This window comes from Varanus komodoensis, unplaced genomic scaffold (assembly GCF_004798865.1).
Source record: "Varanus komodoensis strain SLA01 unplaced genomic scaffold, ASM479886v1 scaffold1, whole genome shotgun sequence".
Classification (NCBI taxonomy): Eukaryota; Metazoa; Chordata; class Lepidosauria; order Squamata; family Varanidae; genus Varanus; species Varanus komodoensis.
Window position 1 is genome coordinate 3,029,443 of NW_025335268.1, and position 26,052 is coordinate 3,055,494.

Genomic DNA, 26,052 nt, shown 5'->3' on the forward strand with positions numbered 1-26,052 from the left:
CACACGGAAGCCATAAGGCATTTTACCTGAAATAGCATTTAGCAGTGGGTGTATCACTATGATTATCCCCCGCAAGCCCCCCCCCCCCCCCAGTTTGGAAGGGGGAAGAGTAGGAAGGAAAAGAAAGCAAAGGAAGGAGGGAATAAGAAGAAAGGTACCTACTCTTCTTCGTAGTGCAAGGAAAAAGATTCAGGAAGGCAAAGTTCTACCGAATCCATGTGCGCTCAGCAACCATTATTTGTGCACCCCAGCTATAAATCAAAGTTTCCTTGACACCGCACAGTGCAATTAACACAAATGTTCTCCTGGTGACAAGCCTATAGGCACAGCCAGTTGGGACCAAAAGCTCTCACACTCTCCTAATCAAGGACTTAAAGCCCCGATTGGAGCTTATAAATATGAAGTAGGGCTTTACATATGCAGTCCCACTGGCCCAGACACATACCGGATTGGTAGAGCATCGGCCAATCAGCGCCGGCGAGAAGAGAGGCTGCACAGATTGAGCGGAGCTCGGCAGGTAGAGAGACGGGCGGAGGGGACTGGAAGGGGCACCGAGGGAGGGAAAAAAGCGACAACTGAGAACACACAACAGATCTGAACGATGCAACGTTTTAAAAGGGGGCTTCACAGGCGCGCCGCTTCTGAACTCTTAAGGGGCTAGCGTTAACTCTTTAGGTGGCTGATGCTTTCTGCTTCTTAACTTTCAGTTTGGCAGGAAGGAGAGCAAGCTCACTTATTTTTTGTGAAGATTTCATCATAAGGTATAAGTTTGCGCTGCTGTTCTCTTTCTGCATTGCGTTGTTGGCGGCTGTCTGTCTGCTTCGTATATGTCATTTCGTACTTTGGTACTGATCTGTTCTGCCCTGTCCGGTGCATGTTTACTCAGACGCTTGCTCTGGGTTCAATAGAGATTACTCCCCAGGCAGTGTGTACAGGGCTGCACCAAAGGCGCACTTACTGGCAAGAAGGAAGGAGCCGCGCTGACCTCAGTGAGGTTTTTATTTTTGAATAAACATGCATGGGGTTGGGTTACTCAAGTACGAGCTTCGTTTAACTTACCGGGGCTTACATTGGAGCAAATGTTGAGGAGCTTGTCGGTTGACAAATCCTCAATATACTTACCTCCGAGTAAACGTTGAAATATCTTTGCTGCCTCCCTCCCTAATTCACCTAAACTCTATTTTCCATTTCTAAAGACTAAGAGACGTGATTTATACGGGTTCCTTTTGTATTGCTGAGTTTTGTAAACATATAAAACTAGCAGCGTGCTTGTATTGGATCGTTCTGTGAAAGAGGATGCCAGGGAACTAAAGAGAAAAGAACTCTGGAGCTTGTCTTCCCATAAACAGTCTGAAAATACTCTAACAGCATTTCTGCAGAAAGAGGAACATGCATTAATGGAGAGTTTGGGCTACTGGGCAGAATGAAATGTAATAAATAAAAACTTGTCAATTTTGACAGATATATTTTACTTGCTATCTCCATGAAAGAATAAGAATAGATGCTTATTGATCAATATATTCAATATGTCTTAACAGTCTTTACTTGAATTCAAGTCCCATTGATTTCAAGGAAATTTACTTCCAAGTAATCCAGTGGGATATCCCAGCAGATTAGGCTCTTCAGCAGTGCTAAGGCTTCAATGCTATATACAATAACTTGGCCACAAGTCCCACTGAAGTCAGAGGATATCATTCTAAACAAACATGTCTTGGAAAAGGCAGTTATCTACTTAAATCTTAATGCTGTGCTTTAACTTTGTGTGCTTATACTACATGGATGCAAAGAGCACAAAACCCACTAGGATTTGCATCATATAGATGCAAATACATTGTATGATTTGCATCCCTGCCTTCAAAATTATCCACCCCCCTAATTCCCCACTCCTGGCTACAGGATGTCAAAGCTGCTGACCTCCTTCACTGAACAAACCTATTTAATGCAAATAAATGGAAACTAGGCTCTAGATGAAAATGAAACATTTTACAAGGATTCACACAAAAAGCTGGGGCATAACTTTGTCCTATAAACATTCTTTGTTAATTTAACATGGTATAGAAGATGTCATAATTATCACTGATTTTCAGAGAAAGGGTTGCTTCTTTTCTAATACTTTCTATACAAGGTGATGAAATAATTACAATCAAGGAAAATAGTTTTTCCCACTAATTCAGCTTTACTGCTTGTAAAAAAATTTCCTTGAGTGAAGCACTCCATGATGCAAATGGCATAATCTTCTAGATCAAAACAAATCAGTGCTCACCCTCAGAATGCATTAATGCCATTCACAAATGGGAATATAACAGCTGTCTCCAAATCTATTTGATGGCTTTCACCAAAGTAAGATGACATACAGAAGACAAATAAATGTAAGTTCAATGGACATGTTTGCATCTCTTTGTTTTACTGAGCAACTTCTAGCATGCCATATATTTGACGCATGTACAGCTCTGCTTCTTATACATGGAGAAAAGTGCATACAAGATTTAGAAATCTGGAATCCATACTGCAAAACTAGAGCTCTCACCAGTAAAGAAGGTAGTAAAGGCTTAATTGCCACTAGCATTATGCTGCATATATTGCTAAAAGTAGACTCTAATTAACATGTAAATTTTGGTTGTGAGCAAAGAATTAAAGCATCCTGCCCAAGTATTCTGCAGATTCACTTGCAAGGAAAAAAAAGAGGGGGGCATATTTTTAATAATTTAAAGCCTAGCAGACCTTCTTGAAAAAAATTAATAAGAGAAATCACTTGTGTATAACTGATGTATTTAATTTCTGTATCACTAACATGTAATGATATCCAGAGTGTCTTTCCATAAGCATTCTGAAACAGATCCCATACATATAGAATATACATAACACATCCTGGTTTTTTGCATTCAGTTATATATTCAAAAGCTGTTCTGGCGCATATGCTTGAAAGTCTTGTCGAACACACACCTTTGTTAAGCTTTACACTTAATAGCCTGGACAGCTAAGTATAACCAAGGCTATGTATTGGGATGTGGCATAATAGCTTATTAAATTGTGATTATAAAATACAAAATTTTTCTTAAGGACACTATAGTTAGCTGTGAATGTCCTTTGGGCTACTGTCTTCTTTTGTGCGCTGCCTTTGCATCTGCTAAGCTTTTCTTATTCACATACTTTCCGCTATCCTTTTGCTTGTCCATATCATTTTATGCTACCTCCCACTGCCCACTCACTGAATTAACTATTGCTATCTTTACACCAGACACCTTGCAAGCATATGTCTTTGCTGCTGCTGCTGCTTAGAAGACCACAGCCGTTGTAGTATAATTTATGCATCCATGAAAGGCAGTTGGCCTTCTCCCGTGGGACTCAAAATGTCACCTCCAGTAGACCTGGGCCTGGAATTTCAACTGCATTCTTGAACTTGGGCATGCCAGTTACAGTTCAGTTATTTCAGTAAAATAAGAAATAAACAAGGCAAGTTCATGATATTATTAGCGTCTTTTTATGAAAAGAAATTTGTTTCATTAAAGATGCTTTAAGAAGAGAGCCTTCTGGAAACAAAGTAAATGCTTATTGCTTAAGCTCTACATTATTGCAAGTGTAAGTTCGGGTCTGCATTCTCGCTAGCTCTCTTTCTTTATATACACATGCAGTCTCGCTAAATCAAATGCTTCAACGTAAAATCTCACCTCAAGGAGTCCGCACACAGCAATAGTAATGGAATCAGTGCTGGGAGGGTGAGAAAAGCTGTCATGAGTATCTGCACCAGTCAATGAGCACTGCTGAACAGTGTCTACATCTTCACATCCCCTCTGTGCGTATAATTATCCCCATGTAGACTACTGTACATCTTTAAGCGCCTTCACACTTAAGTGCTACAGACATCTCATTGCATCCAAATTGCTAGACTGCTAAACCACAGCTACCTCAAGGCTACTGAAGTAAAGATTCAGTGGCACTTTGCAAAAGCAGTAGTTAATTGTGCCAAGTACATATTTACTTTTTAAAAAGCACCAGAGACTATAGATAGATAGTGAAGGGGAGGGATATACTATGACCCATGTATATATTACTGCTTTGAAGTCCCAGTAGTTTAAAGGACATTATATGCCCTCCCAAAGATCCCTTCCATGCCAACAAATTCTATCATCCTTTCAATTAAGTCTGAATTAAACACAGTTAAATGTTGTTTGAAATCAATCATGGAAGGATCAAAGTAACACATCTGCTGTATTTAGCTTTGTGCATGGTAACTGGATAGAAAAATGTCAGACTACACTACACTTTAAATAATGCTTCTGGGTAAGAAGAGTATGGTGTACAAAGGGCCTAAATTGAAGTTTTTTTCCCAGTAGTTTCTTCGTGCTGCACAGAAATTCTGCACGTTTGTGTGAATGCAAATCCCGCTGATTTCATGAAGATGGATAGGTTAACCATGTTAGGAAATTTTCAGTGTATCTTCTTCTTTTCAACAAGACTTACAATATATCGCTGCATGCAATTACACACACAAACACACACAGAGAGATAGTGTGCAAGCAAGTGACAAGCTTACTCCGTAAATTTCTTTGCATGCTTATATACGCTTGAGCAAATGGTAGTAGATTACTACTTTAGAACCATCTGCTGCTTTCATTTATATTTAGCAGAAATAATGACCACCCTGCCTGGAGTTTAGACAAGCCACAACCTTAGAATATGTTTTCAGATGCAGGCCATAGATTAGGATGTATGTGTACATGTATGATGCACGTATGCACACAGTTTGACTTCCTCATGCTTCTTACTGAATACAAACTTTGTGTAGAAGTCATGGCAATAATTTTATAATATCACTGCAGCACAACAGATTAACCATATCAGGTTTTCTATCTCACATGAATAATTCTTCAGTGCTCGTCACTACTATTTCAATTTGTACTTTGGAATAGTACAGAACCTCTTCATACTACTAGAAAGCGACTTTTTTTTCTCTTCACCTTAAAATCTCTCAGGGGGGAAGGTTTTACTTCTATAAAATAAAAAAGAGGAGGAGAAAAAAGTATTTTTTACCCTCCCCTAGTACATCAAATTCTTTTCATACCACATGTTTCCTCAGAGAACCACACAGTGTTACTGTCTTAGAAAGCCAAGGAGAAGATGACTGAGGGAATTCAGTCACTCTGTTTAATTAATACAGGATTATTTCACTTTCATTTTGTGAAGCTAATAATATGACTGGTGGAATGTCAGTAAAAATTAAATTGTAAACTAGGGGAGCACCAAGGGAAACCTTACTTTAGTTATGGAGTATTCCCAGCAGAAATCTTGAAAAATCTTATCCATATTTACACTGGTAAAATACCACATGCTATTCCATGGGATAGTGAAAGATTTCAAGAATGTGTATGACATGTATCACAGAGCAAGAGTTAACATTTTCAGATTGTACATTCATAAGTGGGTTGAAGGTATGTTGTTTCCTGAATGTTAAAGCACCCTATGCTAAATAGAAAAGTACATTCAAGGTCAGCATTGCATTTTGGACAATCTCAGTCACTATGATATTATGATAATCATACTTAAAATATTCGTATAGAAAGAGCAAATCAGGCTTTTCAAACTAGAATATTATTATGATAAACATCAACTCTGGATGGTACAAATTCTTATTGCTTTATTTTCCTCGCAATGAATTGCTCCTCCTCATTGGGGCTATAACACATCTTCCAGAAACAGTCACCACATTATTTTGATTTAGAATTACCATATATTCTTGAAACACAGTGCTCAAATGCAAAGCAATTGTTCAATACTTGTCTTTTACCTAAACTAAACTGTTTAAATCTGCACTGAATTAGGAAAATATATGTTAAAACACAAGTGAGCATCAACAGCTATCCTGAAACAACAGTAGGATTTCAAGTCTGACCAAGTGTGGGACAAGATCAGATGGTTCTCTTAAAGCCCTCTAATTTGAGGCTCAAGGCACTAAAAAGAGAAAAAACGATGGAGTTCAAATGTATCCCCAGTGAAAATGCCAATCATCTTTACCATGAACTAACACGAATTGCATGTTAGCTGCCCTAGGATATCACAGCCTGAAGCAAAAGCACGCACGCGCGCACACACATACAGGTGCACGTGTATGCGCACATGCACACACGCACACAAACTATTTCCAAAGCACAGTAATGTGGATTGATATATGTACATTTGCAGCAGCCTATGAAAGCTCACTTCTAGCTGACACACCTGCCATGCAAACCTCCTCATTTGCAGCCTGCCAGGGTTTTCCCCCCCTGAATACCTTTGCCCATCTTTCTTTTCTTTCTTTCTCTATTCAGTTTTCTCTGGCATTTTTATTATTAATGTTATTGCAATTATTACTGTCCAAGCATAAGCTGATCCACAGGGGGGCTTGTGTAATTTAACCCCTGAAGCACTAAATTTCTTCACATGTGCCAAAGACACAGGTTTGTTGTTGCCTCTAGCAATATCCCAGAAAGACGAGTGATGGCGGTGTCATATCATCACATAGTGACTTAATCTATTGCGACACCCAGGGAATGGGCAACTGAAAAGATTTACAGAACATGTATTTAAACTGCATACAAACACATTATTCGCATTTCCCAGTAAGCCTAGTGACCAGGATCAAACTGGAACACATTCAACCACTTTCTTCTCTCAGTTCCAAGTATTAAGCTCTGTGTCATCTAATGATCCTCTTTCATGAGTTGAAATCCAAATGTAGAATATAATTCTTAATAACAACATTTTGTAACATCTTAATTTTTCTTTGTTCTTTTCATGTCTCCTGATTAACAAGCAGTCAGAGTGTGTTGAATTGCTGAATGCAGCATGATTGTCCATGCACTAAAGAAAGGAGCCTTACTACAGAATCCTTTTCAGATGGTTTGACATCAGAGGCACGTTTCAAAAACAACTCTTTAATAAAGTAGTACTGCTTATAGAGGGGAAGCATATGATAGTCGCATTTCAAATTTCAGCTGCAATAAATATTGCCATCCACCCACCCCCGTACCTCTTACTGAGATACATTCATTTTCCCTTCCAGGTTGACTTGTTAACATGAGGAGCTTCCATTTTTCTTTAGTTAAATTTCAGTTTTTATTAATTGACAACACATTCTGATAAATGCAGGGCTAAGCATTATTTTATCAGTGTTCAGATGAAGTTTCAAGGCAAGGCTTTTGGCCAACTATAATTTATATGGAATACAAATGACCCAGTGTAATGGCTAGATTGACCAGCACTTTTGTTTGTATGTTTATTATTTGATTTCTATACTGCCCATTAAATGAGATGGTTCTTTGATTGCACTGATGGTGAATGTGAATCTCATGACCACATGTACTCTTCATTAGTAGTGCATAGTTTTATGTGCATGAAAGGATCTTAAATACATTTTATGTGCAATTGTGGTCATGAAAGGCTCATAAATACTTTTAATTCCCCTGATCTTCACGATATTTCCACTGTCAGAGGTGTGCGTGAGGGTAGGAATTACAATGGAAATCAGGTGTAATTGATCTGCATAAATGTTGCACAGATTATACTATAGTCTTAGAATTATAATAGAAACAAGTGGTCTGTACCCCCTGGGTTGCCATATGTTGAACGTTGTGGGTTTTTTTATTTTAAAAATTAAATGCCAGCTTTAAACAATGTTTAAAAACTGCTTACATAAACTTATCAATGTCTGAACTGGCCATATGATTACCTTAAAATCCTTTATTACATACAATTAATCTGCAGTTAGGTAGCTGCTCTAATTAGTGGTACAAGATCATTAAAGAGTCCTGCTGGATTTGTCCAGGGATCCATTTAGTCCACTATCTTATCTCCAACAGTGACCAGCCAGGTGCCTCATATATGTTTGCAAGCAGTGCATAAAGCTTAAACTCGTCTTAAATATCTTTCAAATATTTTTGGGTATGTTGTCTCTTAAGGTTCCATGTTGTTGCTGTGGCTAATAGTAATAGAAATAGAATTAATGGTAATAGAATTTTTCTAATTCTTTAATGAGAAGATAAGAGAAGTCCTACTGTATTTGTATTACAACACAAAAGCAAAAATAGAGGAAAAAAGATCTAAAGGAAAAGCTTCCAACCCTGTGGTTTGTACTGTATTTACTGTTTTGGTTTAAGCCACCCATACAGATTATGTCAGACCTTGTCTGTCTCTTGATCAACTGAACATGAGTTGGCAGAACAGCATATTTTGAATCAGGGTCACTTAATCCTCAAAAATCCTGAACATAGAAATTTAAGTTATTTTAGGATTTTACTTTTCAAAACAAAATTATGACCACAGAGATTTCAAGTATAAGACATTATTTGGGAAATTCATAGAACAATATCAAAAAACCTACTTTCACTTCCTTACAGTCTTTCAATCATGTCACTTTTTTTTTTAAAAGAATACAGTTTATTTTAGATCAGGATTTTGAGATTTTGAACAAAAATGGTATTTATAATGCTATTTTTCATAAAATATTCATGCTTATTTGTGGATAATCTCATATATATGGTTATGTTTTGAAAGATGATTGAATGAGAAAGTATAACCCTAATGTGATCTTTCTGTGGCTAGGCCTTTCCATTATTGCTCATTTCTATTGATCAGCCAGTTACCATGTTCAATTATTCAATGCCAATCAACAATCAATGATACATAAATAAAACTTCTTGCCATAAGTAATTCATATTTTCTATCATTTTAATTATGCAAAATAGATTTCTAAAAGTTAGTATTCTCCCTCACCTCCCATACCAATAGAAATAGCTTTATGTGACTTATGAGAAGATATACTAATGTTACTAGATTCCTTTATTATGAATACAAGTAAACATGACTTTAAAATTGACTCAGTAAACAAAGGCTAAAATAAAAAACATGCTGCTTTTGGAAAACTCCAGAGTAGTGTAAAACCCTGATCCAGAATTTGCTTTCAATGGATGCATAGACCAATCTTCTGATCCAGAGGAAGAGCCCTCTTCACATAATTCATAGAAGGCAATTTTCTTAAGACCCTTTTTTATCTGCAGCCTACTATGTCCCTGGGAAAACTTTGCTGGAAGGTTGGGGGTGTCTCTGGAACGGAGGAGAAGGTGGTGCTAGGAGCTGGGAGAGAGATAAAGGTTGCCTCCTAGGTCAAGGTTGCCTCAATAAAGATTGCCTACTACTTATCTCTGCAAATGAGATACTACCACTGATGGATTAACACTCTAGAAGCAGTCATGACTTCCAACAGGCATTCTTAAGCAACAACTAATACTAAAATGTTAACCCTATGTTATATAGCTGATTGCCTTAATCAAAACTGGGTCCTCTTAAATTTTTGTTATCATATACCTTTGGGCTTGAGTTCCCTCCACAATACATTTTAGAACTATTAAATGGAAGCCCTTGGTTATTTGGGATAGTGCTTAAAGACAAGCTGATACTTTTCTGGTATGCATACAAAGCTCAAGACTTAATAAGCACATAAGTGTTTATGCATAAGTAGAAATAACAGAATCTTTGACTTGAAACGTTTAAAATACCTACATGGTAATTCTATCCAACTGAAATAGTGATACACGACATACAAAGAACTTGCAGAGCCATGTTATTTGTTCTTAGCACAAGAAAATCTTCCTGATTTTGGTGCAAATTAAATATTATCACTCAGGCCTTTCACAGATAATTTTCATTGGCTTTGTTTTTTTTCAAAGAAAACCTTCGAAAACAGTTAAGGGAATTTTTCTGGGTTTGTTTTGCATAGTGCAGTGACAGAATGTTGTTTGATGCCACATGTCCAAGATGGAAGCACATAGCATACGGTGCAAAGAATTTAAAAAAAAAAACAAAAAACCTGTTGTGACATACCTCAATTTTCCAAACATGTCAGTCAAAGACAGAAGCACTGTGTTTTCTGTGATTTTAAATAATACTTTCATGTGAAATGTTGGAATCTCTTCATTTCACACTGACACTAAGGAGTGACTCAGCACCTCAAATAAAAAAAAATCCTGATTCACTGGCAGTCAAAGGTAGAAGCTGCATTGATAGAAAAGTCTGAAGTCCAGGGCAGTTCCTCATTTACAGAGAGTAGCCCTATAAAAGAAAGTAACACTCACCCATAGAGTGCATTTTACGTCTTGATCCTTAAAAATCTGTATCAGCATACTCAATGCATAACTTTTAACATTAAACCAATGTCTGCCTGGGATGTGCGCTGTTTGGCCTTTACTCTTAATCTCGAAAATATAAATAGTTTGTTTCAACTGGAAAAAGGTAAGGCACTGAATAACTGCCTTTGAAAGCATTAGCTACATGAATACTTTGCATATATTTCTGGACTAAGAGTAGCCTTGAAAACTAGTTTAGGAGCTTACACACACACACACACACACACACACACACACACACAGCAGATGGATCTGGGCATTATTATCAAATTACTTGATCCTTACCAGTTGCATCCCAGCTTATCCTGAGCTTAATACAAAATGCTGCTTTTCACCTTTGCAACCCATTTACCACTTGTAGCTGGAGTACCTGATGGGCTGCTCATACGTTTTACAAACAAGACCTAACATTTAAGGTACAGCAGCTTGACATATGAGAAAGGCCCTTCTCCTGAAAGGCCCTTCTCTTAGCCTATAAGTCCTATTATCTCAAACTGTTGACCATGGTGGCTGGAACCATTCCGTGTTGGAATCCCTAAGCCAAAACAAAGTGTTTCGGATCAGAAGGATTTGTATTGGTATTCTGTTTCACAGAAGACCTAAGGAGTCCCATCACAAAGAAATCCCAAAGAATCCATTCAATTCCATTTCAAGCTCTGCTTTGGTTCCTGATTCAGTACACTAGTAACAGTGGTCCAGGTAGGAAACTCGGTTTTGACCTTGAAGCACATGCCTGGCTACCAGAAGATACTTTTGTTTTGGGTCTACCCAGGAGGAGAGAAAGTTCCAGCCCCTCCAGGATGAGAGGTTGTTGACAGCATGTATATAAGCATTCAATATTCTCCTAGACATTTGCTGGCTTCACAGTTTCCTTGGAGTCTTTCTTCTAGCTCTTTACTCATAGACCAGGTTCTCTCTGCTCTGTTCTCTCTGCCTCAGTGGTGACTGCACAATACTCTCTCCAGGCAGGCTCACATGCTAGCATTCTGGAGCCAAAAAATGCCATTTTTTCCCCAAGATTTTTAATCTTGTGTAATTTTTATACATGTTTTGTGCTGGACATACATTCTATGGCCCAAGCAATCATATTCCAGCTCAAACTTCAGGATTTGCTTAACAGATGTACTGACAGTAATACAGAAGCTATGCAGACAGTACTAAACACAATGTGAAGCATCTTTCCATTTGATTGGTTAGGGCCTTGGACTGGGATTTGGGAGATATGGGTAACTTAGGGGTTCTAGTCGTGCCCCCACCCCCAGTCAAGAAGGTAACTGGGTAACTTGGGGACAATCACTGACTCTCAAGCTAACCTGCTCAAAGGGCTGTTATGACGATAAACAGGTGAAAAGGATTGTGTATACTGCCTTCAGCTGTTTGGAAGAACAAATAACTGACTAACAAGTAAATAAATAACAATGAGACTATTTATTCTTTTTAAAGTTTCCTTGTCAATTTCTTTTTGAGACCTTTTATAGAAAATGTTGAAGTCTTTCCTAAGTAATAAATTAGTCATGATTTTACAGTATAATTTTAAAGTAAATTCTTAGTTTGAATGCAGTATTCCCTTCTATATTGTATCTTGAAAGAAGTAATTGAATCAAGAGTTTCTAGAGGGAGTTAAGTACTTAAAGCAAATTAAGATTTTTTTATTATTCTTTTTTTTTTTGCCTTTAGCTACTGAAAAGGTTGAGATTCAAGATGAAAAGGCTGCCTTGCCTTTCTCTTGGCTTACACAGCACAGTTCCTTTATTTTCCCTGTAGACATACTTGCAAATCTTGGAAGTGCAGAGGTCTGGCTTCTGACCTCAGTTAGGTTAGTCTGTCCCAGCTGAAGAACTCCTCCTTAGATCACTGTCTTGCTATTATTCTGTGGTTAATAGACCTGACCTGGACAGTAACACACACACACACACACACACACACACACACACAGAGAGAGAGAGAGAGAGAGAGAGAGAGAGAGAGAGAGAGAGAGAGATCTGGCTACAATTCTGTCTTTATGTCTGCTGCTTAAAGAATGAAAGGCAAACAATGAAAGGGCCAAATCAGTGTTAAAAAAACCTGTTTTAAAAATACAATGGAGAACTGATGCTCCCAATTTGGTCAGGACAATTCATGTAGCAATTGATAGGGAGACAGAACTGATGCCACATAAAAATCAAGGCATCTTGTAAGAGAGAGATGTTTTTCCTTCAGAGAACCTTTATTTAACCTGTAGCTAATTTTAAAAATCCTGGCATGTGTGGGAATTTTCTTACAAGCAGAATGCCTGTTAGAGAAAGTAGCAGCACAAGTCTTCCCCCTACTCCTGCCTAGCCCCCTTATGTCACATTTGCATTTCTATTCAGCTGAACTGCCTGACAATGAAGCAAATGGGTTTGTCTTATCTGTACAATTCTGGACAACAGAGATTTCTAAGCCTTACAAAAGAACAGCCTTACCATTCAGCAGTGCAACACTTTCCACTGAAGCCCCCAAGATCTTGTGGGGAATGCTGTCACATAAACACCTGTCTCTACCGAAAAAGAAAAAGAAAACCCAAACCCACAGCCCTTGGAACAGTCACATGCCACTGGGGTGAAAAAAAAAAATATTCAGCACTGTTTTCCCTGAGGAAAGAAAATTAAAAAGAAAACCACCATTGTTGTTTTAAAGTACTAAACTCAAACATATATATGAAAACTTCAACCCAGTTTCTAGTAAATTGATTTCCACCCCCAGCCTTCTGTTGGCTCTGTTAGAGTAGGGCCCTTTTACATGCAATTCACATATAGAAAATAGCTAAACCTGCAATAGTTTTGCTGTATTTGCTATACTTTTTTTAAAAAATCAAATAACACTTAGAAGTCAGTTCTGATGACTGTGTCATTTCACTGCTGTGTGAGAAAATTTCAGACTAATTCCTTTAAAATTAATATCTTCCACTGGTAAGTTAAAACTGATACCTGTCAGGCATTGGATGAAATCTCCAGCTCAACTTTGTGTTATGAGACTTATACTAGCTAAAACACAGACTAGGAGTTCTATTCAGCCTGCTATCCAAATGTTTCAGCCTTGTGCTAGCTTTATATATATTATCATCCTGGGTTCTCTGAGTCGAATGCAACAGAATCAGTTTTCTGAAATCAAAGAATGTCTATGGGGAGAACTGTAACCATAAGCAAATCTGACAAATGTGATCTGATGACAAGAATAGCCTCTTTACCATGTCATTACCATAAACCTGGTTTCTGTTTCCCAGTGGCATTATAGTAGCGTTGACTAGTTATGCTGTTTGTGTCATACCACCCAAGTAACCCTAATAAATCAGATCAGAGGTGATAATTAGAGATTAACTAAGTCTGTCAGAAGCCTCCTAAAGGTAATCATGGACTGTCTCCTGTTACTCTTTCAGAAGCCATCAGCACCAATTCAGAAATTCCCCTTGTACAGAAATAAATCTATGGAGGGGGGAGTAGGAACATCCTGCCCCATTTCCCCCTCTGGTCATGTCTGTAACATGTACACTTTGTTTCCAGAGATCTGAAAAGAGGTGCCTATGTTTCTGATAGGACAAAGGTTTTATAATATTTGAACTAGCAGTGGAATTGATACAGATAAACCCTACATTCTGATATTTCCTCTGATATTCTGGTAACACTACATTCAGGGGCAAGCTGGACATCTCAGAAACATGATGATGTTGGAGATGATGATACCCTTCATTTTCCTCTTGCAAGGAACTCAAGCTGCCTTTCAAGGTTCTCCTTTTACCCTCACAACAACTCTGAGTGCATCCACTAGGCTGAGAGAATCCATGACTATTCCTAACTAGTCCAATAAGTTTCATGGCTGAGTGGAAACTAGAACCTAGGTTTCCCAAATACCAGTTGAACATTCTGATCATAATTGTGCATAAAATGACTGCTTGCACTGGTCTATTAATACAACTGCAGGAGAGTACTCCAGAATGGTGCTGGGAGTACTCTACCCTGTACTCTATTTACATGGGGCAGAGGCAATATCCAGGGAACCCAGCTAGGGTTACCTGTGAACTTAGCTGTAATTTAGAACATTCCCATAAACCCAATGCACAGTGATCACTTGGCAAGCAAATGGATGAAGAACAAGTTCCTTGAAAATTTAAAGTTAGAGAAACACTCTTAGAGCATCTCAAGGGTCCACATAGCTCTACGTCCTTTCTTCTCTTTAAAAACAACAGTGAATATAGCAAACAGACCTCTTTGTTGCAGTTGGAGAAGCTTAAATTATTACATTCTTGACCAAGATCATGCTTAGTCCTGGTCTAAAATTCCTTATCTGCAGTTTCATACAGGTTGAAAACACTGAGTTGAAGTCCCAGACATTTTCCTATCTAAGGATGGACAGAGATTTAAGCATGATCAACTGCATTGATAGGTGGACTTCTCCTCTTCACCCTTCCTACAGCAAATCTTTCAGCCCTGGTAAAAAAAAATTACCCAGAGTCAGACAATTCTGTTGAATGGCTGAACTGCGGTATGGAGAAAGTGCCTATCTCCAAAACTCCAAAGCAACACTTCCAGAAGCTTCCTCCAAGGTCTTTTCTGTCACGGAAGGCAAATCCTGAACCAAAGGGGTTTGTTTGTTCTGACAAAAAGAAACTAAAAACAAACAAATACGAGTAATTTGAATTATGGTAACATGAAGGACATCATACACAAATGCATCTTGGTAAGAAGGCTAGTTGAAAATGACATCCTTTTCTTTAGCAATATGTGTGATGTACCATGTTTTCCAGTCTTTGGTTATGAGCATCCTCCATCTGTTGTTCTTGCTGGCTTATTGCTACTATAGCCTCTGTACTTCACAGTTTTAAAGATGTCATTCTAGTTTGTTTGCTTTAAGACCGATTTGTTTTGCTCTCCTTCTGTGATAAAGAATTAATCCTTTTGTGTTTCTCTCTCCAGCCTTCAACTTCTGTTCAAGTGTTTATATTTCTGTTCCATTTATCACAGTTGGCAGTATATGCAATACAGGTGTCAAGTCAGGCAGGCAAAGGTTTTCTCATAACCTCTCCAGAATTTCACATATCTGCAGAAATTCTGGCATTAGGGAACAAATAACCACTGCATGGAACTGGCTGAAAGGCATTATTTAGAAACAGAAATTTAAAAAATGACCTTCCCTACCTTTCCCTTTACCTCTAATTTTAAGGGATATGATTACTGATGTTTTATTTGCAAAATCAATAGTACATCAATCATCTTTTAATCAGTTCAAGAACAGTGCACAGCACTGGCCTGATTCAGACATAACATTAAGCCAAGTTAAAAGTACAAGGCTCTGTGCACCCAAGTAGATTTTTGAGTTTGTGTGCTTCCTTCCCATCTTCCTGCATGCCTGGAAGGATGACTTAAACAAGATATAGTTTTGCTTTCTCTGATTCCAGGCATATCCTTACATATGATCAGGAATTGGAGTTTAAAATAGGGGTGTTTGAAAAATTCCATTTTGGGAGTGAAGCAGTTTGACCCTGGCAGATTTTGTGGCATTCTGTCTGATGGCATGGCTTCAATATGTAACAAGTCAGATTGAGTTTTTAATGGGCATGGCAATTTGTGCAAATGGAATTATGTTTCATTTTTCTAATATTTTGGGGGGTTTTACATTTGCACAAATGCATTCTTTATAATCCGTGGTCTTTTGCAAGTCTAAATTTAGCTATGAATTCCTGTTGTAAATATCCTTGTCAGTGTCGTACTACCATGCTCTACCTGGTTTAGGGCAACAGAGCCATGTTCCATATTTGTCAATGAACTTCTCAGTTGCAGTCTCCATTCTGGAACTTTCCCCTTCCCGTTTCCTCTCACAGATGTGCTTTTTTAACTCCTGTGAGGGGATTGGGTAGTGATTTCAGGAAAAAGCAGCTAGAGAAATGGTTAAGCTTCCCTCTATGCATAGAATGGTCCAAATCAAAGCAAGGAATCACACACTTAATTTAGAGGGAAGAATAACAGAAAAGTGTTGTACACTATGCTATTAATATAACTTACAGCTTGTTCCTGACTCCTAGCCTTAAATATATGAACAGGAGTGTGTATGTAAATCAATGTATTTTTTGTATTGTTATATTTAATGGTAATTTATTATGTACTATTGTATTTCAATGTATTTTATCATGTTGTAAGCCGCCCCGAGGTTTCGGCAAGGGGCGGCATAGAAATGTTATAATAATAATAATAATAATAATAATAATAATAATAATAATAATGTATTTCAGCAACTATATCCATTCATTCATTCTTTCCTTCACACATACAAAATAAACTAATGTAAGATTAATACATCTACCCCTTGTAACTATTTATTTTAACAGTAAGTAGTATAACAATCTATTTAATAACTTTTCAGTGTAACACATAAGTATAAAAATATACAGGCTTTGATTTTTCAGATTCAGTAGAGCTCTGCAAACTGAACTCATAAAAACTTTAAAACAGTATACATATTTCCCTTTCCTTTCCTTCCTTCTTCTAGAAATGCCCATAAATTCCATTCCCTTTAATACAACCAATTGGCCACAATTGTGCGCTGCATTTTCAGACATCCAACAATCAGTTGCAGAATCTGGGGGTTGTTTCCAAACCTATTTAACTATTATACTTATTAAATGAAATTGCTTATTAATTCTGAATACTTCACTATTGAACTCTTAGCACTGAAGCACAAAATTCCATTTTAAATCCTTCTTGAATTATTGGTTAATGTAAAAGTAGAACCTGCTACTAGGGTCTTAACACTGAGGACTGAAAATTAAGGAAGAATCAATCACCCAGTTCCTGCCTTTAGCTATATTGTTATATTCAGGGTTGTTGCCATGTTTGTCTAGAGCATAAGAAGCAAGCACATGACAATTTATATTAGACAAATGTTTGCTGGTGAGAGTGTAGAAGCTTTTGACCTTCATAAAGCCCAATCCACAATCCTGTTAAGATGAAAATCTTGGATTTAAGCCCGTTCAATTCCATTCAATGAGACTAATTAAACCCAAATGGAAGTATTTTTCATTAAGAGGATCAAATACCAAAATAAAGAATAGTATGTTTCATGGACGAGCTCTATATTGTTTCGAAACTTACACAAACATATACACATAAATAAGTAAATAGTATAAGACTTAGCCAAAAGTATATGCTCTTATCCAAAATTGGTGAAAAATAAATCTCACTGTTCCTAAATACCAGATCATGATTAACAGCAGTTGTTCATGCAAGGCCTATTCTCTGAAAGTCTTTTACTAAAAAAATTACTAGGATGTGTACTTTATATGCAGACCTAGGGCAACTCCAGAAAGTAGCCAAAATGTGAAGCTTCCTTCTGAGAGTTCTACTGACCTATTCCTTTCTCGAAACAAGCATTCTGGCTCATTTCAAGTTGCTTTAGAATATGGTAGCCTCCCATGGTGCAAAAGCCGTGGATACTGCCCAAAGAAACTAACTCCAGTTATTGTTTCTATAGTAACCTACTTTCTGCCAATTTCCTTTCAGAAAATCTTGAATTAATTATGCAGACTGTCTATATACTTGCCACACATCATACCAAGATATATGAGGAAGAATTAAGAAAATGTCTTTGCATTCTGAATTCAAATGACAGGAGTCATTCATAGTGAACTTTGACCGGGGGGAGGGGGATTCCACTCAAAGGCCATTCAGAACCCTCCCAATTTGTTCAGATATCAGATAACACAAAGAGTATGTTATACTGAGAAAAGGTGCAATAACTCAATAGTGTTACAGAGAGATTATATTTTACTGTCTTAATTTGGGGAAAATTGTATGATTTTTAGGTGATGCCTACTCTGAGTCTTCCTGACTTGGCGAACATCTTGGCAACATAAAGAAATATGTTGATAGTCCAATTAAGGAAGGTAATGGGCTTCTGAGATAAAGTTCCTTATTGCTTTTATCTCTGCAGAAGATGTGTCCCTAGTATTTTGGAACAGAATAGTGAAAAGAACAGACAGATTTTGAAGAGAGGAATGTCACATAAGAAACCAAAGTAGGAGCGACAGAACAAATTATGGTAAATTGTGAAACAAGTACATTATGTGATACTTGTGAAGGGATGCAGTGAAGCATCCTGTAAATGAGCACAAGACAAAGGCTTGCCTTATTGCCTGTACCTGTATTTTAATTTCTCATAATTTCAGTCAGATAACCATTTCTTTTTCATCATCCAGCAACTTTTGCAATAAATGAAGTGTAGGTTCTGGATTTCCTAGTCAAAAAAAGACTTTGATGTCACAATGCTTTGAAGATGCCTCTTGTTGCTAGAAAAAGGGTAGCAGGATGCCATTGTGCCTTAAAGCCATTCATTCCACAGGGATTCTACAGGTTGCTCTTTGCAAAAGCTGCCAGACAATTGAAATTCACCCTTAACTAACTATAGCCAGCATGGGAAGGAAAATAGTCATGAATAGTTATTTCTTAGCAGATATGCTTGCTCGACAGGTTTTGCTTAATTAATACCATCAAGTTATCACATTTTTCTTCCTTTCACAAACATCCCATTTTGTCTCTCTTTCTCTCTTTGGTGGTGGATGATAGTTTTACAACTGAATGCCATCATGTGCAATGGGGCAAATCCTACCCTTATTGACCAATGCTACATATTTGTTTGTGTTGTCTTTCTGGTTCAACAAGTCTGCACTGATGGCACCTGTTAAAGCTGCTTCAACTAAGCTGGTCTGCATTTGTCTAGCTGGATTTGGGTTTTTTGGATCCCTGACTGAATACAAAGTGATCATTAAAGAAAAAAGAAAAAAATCAGTGTTTGGCAACAAGCACAGTGGGGAATATGCTGTCTGTTGGTATACAAATGCACGAATGTGTTTCTCATAACATCACTAAGGAAGCATGCTGCTTGAGTCTCAGTGCTGTTGAGATCAAAATGATCTCCTTTGTTGTCAGTTGTTTAACAGCAGCTGTTTAATGTAACTTCAAATGATCTGCTTGAATGAAGTTGTCATTCTTGCATTCAGTTTCAGTGTAGTTAAAAAGCAAAGCCGAGCCACAATATATTTTTCTATTGTTCTTCTGCAAAGTTACTGCTATTACATATTTCAGATATGCCAGCAAATAAGGAAAGCCAAATAGAAATGTAAGGAAAGATTAATTCTGTTCTTAATTCATTTTTCTGTAAGTATACTGTGATTGTAAATAAGATGCTCCTCCAAGAATGAGCATTGCAGAAATTGCAGATGAACATTATTCATCAGCATATCTTCCACAACTGCAACTACTGCATTTCTTTGAAATTACACAGAAAAAGCAAGTGCATTCTTCCCGGTACTTACTAAGTAGGATAATTGGGTAAGCATTTTTGTTTGGGTAATAGGCCTGATAGTACACAGTAATGCATAATCCTTAAAAAATATTTGCAGTCCTCTAATGAACAATAGAGGGCACTAATGCTTCTAATCTGGCAAAAACATCACACATCAGAGGGATAAAAGTAGATAGGAAGCACACAGCACACAAGCCCCATCATCTATGCTACAGATGTATACAATACATATTTTCATTACAGGTCTGAGTTTCATTGATAGTTTTCACTTTTCCCTAAATGCTGTGCTTTGCTTGTAGAAACCAGGTGATTATAATAAATGCAGCATTCCAAAGACTTGGAAAGTGTTTACATTAATCTTCCTTCATAGAAAGCACTCTTAATATATTTTGCAATACTAATCTTAGCCAGATATCTGCAGCTTCATGCTCCAATTTTTAAATGGCTATCTTGACTTAATAAAGGAGATAATATGTGATTTATTTAATTTAATAGTAACTTGCAAAATCTATTCAAGCAGGTGCTACAAGCAAATAATGGTAGGAAAGTGCAGGAAAATAATGGCCAGTCCCAAATAGTAAGCATACACAGAGGGGACAGGGGGAAGAGAGATTTAAACACTGTACACATACAGAAGGAGACCACTTGACATAACAATAAATTAAAAATAAGAGAGCAAGTAACAGAAAAGCAGCTTGCTTTTAAAATTGGTTAGGATTTTTGTCAACAAACGAGTTCCAATATATTAAACCAACATACACCCTTTTCCCTTTCATTTTCTGCTCTGTGATTAATGGGCAGTGGGATGTATCTCTATATGAAGTATTTAAATACAAAAGATCAGGATATATATTGCCTGAACAAAATGTATTTCCTGATCAGCAAGTAGTCATATTCCCTTTGTTTTATAAAGCACCTACAGGTTCATATTATAGATGTAAAGCAACATTAAGTTTTCACAGTTACTAAATACCTCTGCTTCTGAATAGCAGCTCAGACACCTTGGGCACAATTTTTGACATCAACATGATCCATTAATTTTTTTGGCCCTGCTTCTGTCTGTAGAATCATTTGTTTAAATCAATTTGCAACCCCAAAACTTGTACATGACCTTTTTCATGGTCCTGATCCAAAGCCTATGGAAATCAGTGTGTGCCACATCATTAAATTCAATGGTTCCAAAACAAGACATCTGTGTTTTGCTTTGTTTATGGAAGCATGCAATATGTTGGCTTCTAAATGTTTCACAGTGTCTGTAAAGTTTTCAGAGAACACATGTTATTAAAAGGTTGTATTTACAAATCCCTAAAAAATATGTTGAGGAAGGAACAATAAGCATATGTTTCGCCCATATATTGGTATTAGTCAGGGAAGAAACAGCAAGGGGATCTCTGGCTGAAAGATTGCCAGTAAATTCTAAGCATATAAATACAAATATATAAGGCAAAATGATGAAACTGAACATTGGGCATCTCATGAAAGGTCAAGACTCAGTGAAGAAGACGATAATTCTAGGGAAAGTTGATGGCAGAAGAAAAAGAGCAACACCAACTATGAGATGGATTGATTCCATAAAGGAAGCCACTGCCTTGTGTTTGGAAGAGCTGAGCAGGGTTGTTAAGGGCATGACACTTTAGAATATGTTTTAAAAATACTAATCAGAAGTATTTGTGGCCTGATCAAGCAAATACTGCAAACAGAATGTTAACACTGAGCTCAGAATGGACCAGATTGGACACTGTTTATGACTGTGTTGAGAGCTTCAAAAGATAAGCAAGTCTAAAGTCAACAACAGAAAGCTAAAGAAGCGAAATTAGTCTGAACTTTGCCAAAATTATGTAGCCACATGTTCAAAAAGTACCAATAAATTAATCTTGATAAGTTCATTCAGTGAATATGCGAAATTGTTACTGAGTGGTACTTGAGCTGTTGTTGCAGGAACAAAATGATCAACAAGAAATATTGTAGGGGATTAATGAACTATTAATGTGGCAGTAAGTGAAAATCTAAAAGGTATTTACAAAGTTCACTGCTTGTCAAAGTATCATGCTTTGGAAGCCATTTAAACAAACACCTACTCAGAAACTTAGGTGATCTTCCACTGGCTTAAGTTTGAATTGGATGATATTCCCAGGAACTGATTTATAAGAAATGGCCACAAAATCTGGTCTTTTCTTTTCAAAGCATGAAATGAAAGATAGCACACATTGGAAAGAAGAAGCCATCCCAACTAAGGTATCCATATTGTATGAAATTCTAACCCAAAGCAATTGCTGTAGTGGTCATACAAATTGAGAAGATGCTTCTGAGTAACATACATTCCTGTCATTGTTCATGTGGCAACACATAGACCACCTTTTCAAACTTTAACATCAATGTAAGGATATGCTCTTGAATCTTTCAGGTATGAAAGCACTGTTTTCTCCACTTTCCCTTTGCTTCTCACCTACAATTTCCCTTTTAATTTTTTCGTGTTTTCTTGGTTTACATATTTCCTCTCTCATACCTGCCTTTCTTATTATTATTATTAGTTGGATTAAGTGGAGAATAGGGTTGAGTGGGTTACACAACCATGTGGGGTAGGGTATTTGATTCCTTAAATTATTTAAACTAAAACTGATAAAACATTAACTTGATCACTATATTGTCTACAAAGCAATGTAAAAGAAAAAATAGTCTGACAGGCGACGTATATTTCTTTAAAAGGGCACATTTATATGCCATATGCCTTCAGCCATACCTAGCTTTTTGACTTGTAAAACCCCAGCTAAAGTGTTATCTCAGAGCAAATGTACAGTTTCGTAAATAACATTCCCATTTTTAAAAAAATCAAGTAAATTTTAACAACCAAACATGTGTTCTTTGAGAATAAGGGTTCAGGAAATTTCTGAGCAGATGCCTACAACTGTTACTGGCTTTGAGTACCTATTCTGATAAACCACACAGATACATCAGTTCATATAGCTGCAGTAATTTCAGTTTTATGTTTTGAACAAAAGGAATCTTATGACAAGGTAGTCCATCTATTGTGGTACATCAAGATGTTAAAAGCTGGAAAGATTCTTATTCCAAAATCAGTATCAAATGTCAATAGTTCACTATCAAGAACTGAAGTGAGAAAACTGTAGAAAGCATGTTACACTCTTCAATTAAAGATATGCAAGAAGACAGGAAATAAGTATGCAAATTAAGTTAAGGAAAATAGTTTTCTAACTTAACATTGGGGAAAAAATAGCAGATCGACATCATGTTACCATGATGTACCTTAAAGCCTCAACACTAGAAGATTTGTATGATACCCAATCAATAAGAAAAGAAAGTAGAGAGTTAGAAGAGTTTTGTTTAACGGAAATATATTCAATAAAGAATTATTGAAGAAACTCACATGAAAAGTTAGATTTGAGGGCTATGACTTAGAAAAATAGGGGAGGACTGCTGCTTTCACAAGGTCCAAAGTGGTATAAGAGTATGAAGTATTGCCACAACAATAAAGAGAATCACATAAAAAACTGAGGTTTCTTCCACTTGTCCATGCAACATAAATTCTCTCCTCCTGGCCTTCCGCAGCTCAGCTATGTATGACTGCACCCCCTATTATTATTCTGTATGTCATTTGGCTGTCTTGCCATTGTTGCTTGGAGGCCCAATGCAGGTCAGAGATTATACTGGTTTTCAGTGTTACTCTTCCCTGAAGTCATAAGTACTGTAAAAAGTAATTTCATTACAAACTGCAGGATACATAAAATATAATTTCAAATATTTTGAAGGACACAGCGGATGACTCATCTGTACTACTTGACCCTATTCCTGTTTTTCTCCCAAGGCGTTGTCCACTACTTCTCCATGCTGATCAACTGTCTTCCTCCATCTCAATCACTGTCTGACACAATATTTTCTTTTCAACCTACAGATTAGAAGTACTGTACAAAAAGTGATACAGGAGCCAGAACTATATTGTTATTAGGATTCCAGCATTCTTAGAGAGCTGATATTAACAGGAATCTATCCTATTTTACCATCAAATCCTTCTCAAACTTCATTAGCTTTGTCACTAACAACTGATTTTTTAAAACACAAAGTCAGCAGGGTTTAAGTAAAGGAATAAGGGTGTGATGAAACAGGTTCCCAATGAAATGCAAGGCTAAACCAAACAGAATATTAGAAGTCTTCATACTTATTGCGAATATTTTCAAAAATGGTATCGCCACCTGGATGTTTGATAGGGAATGTAGCAGGTGGAAGGCTGAAGTTAATCCTTTTCTTCAAGAAGATACTTTGATGAAATCGTCATTAATTCACATCATACCTAGCTCCATGCTATTATGATCTATTATCATATTTATTCTATTACCTATAATAGAAGTTATCTATTTTAGCTTCTCTGATTCACCCTAACTCCTATGCTGAACCGCACCCCATGACCTCTTCTAAATTCCACACTTTCTTCCATTCCTCCTCCTCCTCTCATCTCCCTCTCCTTATTTTTCCCTTTGTTTACTTCTCCTCTGTCAAGTGGGCCATAATCACAACAATCTTTAAGAACCCACTCTAGATCTTTTTTCCTTTAATTACCATCTAGAACCTAGAAAATAAATGCATTTGCACTACATAAATGTAATAATCATCATTAGGCTTAAAATTAAAGCAAAAAGGGCTAAGAATAACAAGACATTACTGGAGTTGAAAAGAAGGAGAGATAATGTACCTTTTCAAAATATCAAGTAACTGAAAGCAAGAGCAGAGAGACCTAGCTAATTCAGAATCCCAGATACGAGGGGTGTTCAATGTATTCTCGGTATCGGGTTGATTCGCTATTGATGTGGGTAATTTAATTATTTCATTAGCTAATGACACTATCTGAGGGTATACATGCAAAATTTCAAATAAGTGTGATCATTAGTCCCCTAGTAATCCTCAGTGAAAGATGACCATGATGACTGACGCGACAATGTTGAAGAAAATTGAGCACTGCACTGTGATTAAGTTCCTTACAAAACAAGGAGAAAGTCAAAAAATCATTCACGAAGAGATGGTGGCTGTCTACCAGGACTCTGCACCTTCATTATCTACTATTCAGAAGTGGTCAAGTGAATTTAAAATGGGCAGAGAAAGCACTGAAGACGACCCTCGCTCGGGCGGGCCAGTTACTGCCACTACGAAAGAAAATGTGAAAAAAATTGAGCAACTTGTATTGGAAGATGCCCAAATAAAAATCAAAATGTTAGCAGAGATGACAAACCTATCCATTGGTACCATATTTACTATTTTTCATGACCATCTTAACCTTTCAAAGGTCTGTGCAAGATGGGTGCCGCGAATGCTCATGGCGCCTCAGAAACAAGTGCAAGTCGAGTGCTGTTGGGAGTTTTTAGAGCTCTGTGGTGAAGATCCATCGAGTATTTTTGACCAGATTGTTACTGGAGATGAAACCTGGGTTCATCACTATGTCCCTGAAAGTACGCAGGAGTCCATGCAGTGGCATAAAAAAGGTGCTGACCCTCCGAAGAAATTCAAAGTCACTCCATTGGCCGGAAAAATCATGGCCACAGTGTTTTGGGACTCAAAGGGAATGTTATTGATCGAGTACATGAAAAAAGTGAAACCATAAATGCAGCATTTTACGCAACCACTCTGCGTAATTTAAGAGAAGCAATTAAACAAAAAAGACAGGGAATACTGACCACAGGTGTGTTGCTTCTTCACGACAACGCACCCGTTCACACGGCGCATGTTTCGAAGGCTGCTGTGCGAGGCTGTGGTTTCAAAGAAATAAACCACCCACCCTATGGCCCAGACCTGGCCCCCAGTGACTACTACCTATTCCCAAATTTAAAAAAAGCTCTTTGTGGAAAGTGATTTTCCGATGATGAAGAGCTCAAGGTGGCAATTAACGCACATTTTTTAGACAAGGAGGAAGGGTATTTTTTACAGGGAATTGCAAAGTTAATTTCTAGATGTAATAAGTGTATTGAAGTTATGGGGGATTACATTGAAAAATAAAAAAAAATCAATTATTCCTTTTTCTTCATGCTGATACCGAGAATCCATTGAATGCCCCTCATAGTTCTCAAAGAAGACACAACTTACACCATCTGAATCTTTATATACTTCCTGGGCCTGAATACCTGTTCCATACTCTTGTCTCCTTGCCAGGGAATGGACAATCTTAAAAGGCGCAGCCCTCCATCATGGTAATCATATCTCCATCATTCATGAAACCCTGGAGGGTGAAAATGCTAGTCCCTTGTTGGGTTAGTTTGGTGGCTACTGTGGCTAGGAGTGCTGCTTTTGAAGGTTTCCAGATGTCATGCACATGTTCATTGTAATGGGCATGGTGTGTTTGACTCAGTGGTCCATCTCTGTCTGAATGAGTACCCAAGGAGGTTACTTGTGATTCAGACAGAGTCTGGCTCAGCAGAATGAAATAGTGATGAAATCTTGTTTTGAAATCATGCATATTCTTATGTGTTCTTTTGTGCAGTGTTGTCCGGGATACCATTCAGTTGTGTCAAGAGGCCACCATCCATACTCAAAGGCTTTTGATAAGGTGAGTTATCAGTGATTTCATGATCATATAACTAAG

General features: G+C 37.3%; 1 protein-coding gene across 12 annotated transcripts in view; it reads right to left on the reverse strand.

Moving 5' to 3' along the window:
- The window catches only part of ESRRG (estrogen related receptor gamma), a 637,351-nt gene that overhangs the window by 230,333 nt on the left and 380,966 nt on the right, over window positions 1-26,052 (reverse strand). For 2 of the 12 annotated variants that reach the window (XM_044426229.1, XM_044426163.1), the window contains exon 1: window positions 163-24,356. The exons of the other annotated variants lie outside the window; for them this stretch is intronic. In XM_044426229.1, coding sequence (XP_044282164.1) covers window positions 163-218 — 56 coding nt within the window. In that variant the 5' untranslated portion in view covers window positions 219-24,356. Of the gene's footprint in view, window positions 1-162; window positions 24,357-26,052 lie in introns of those variants that run through there. 12 annotated transcript variants of the gene reach the window in all.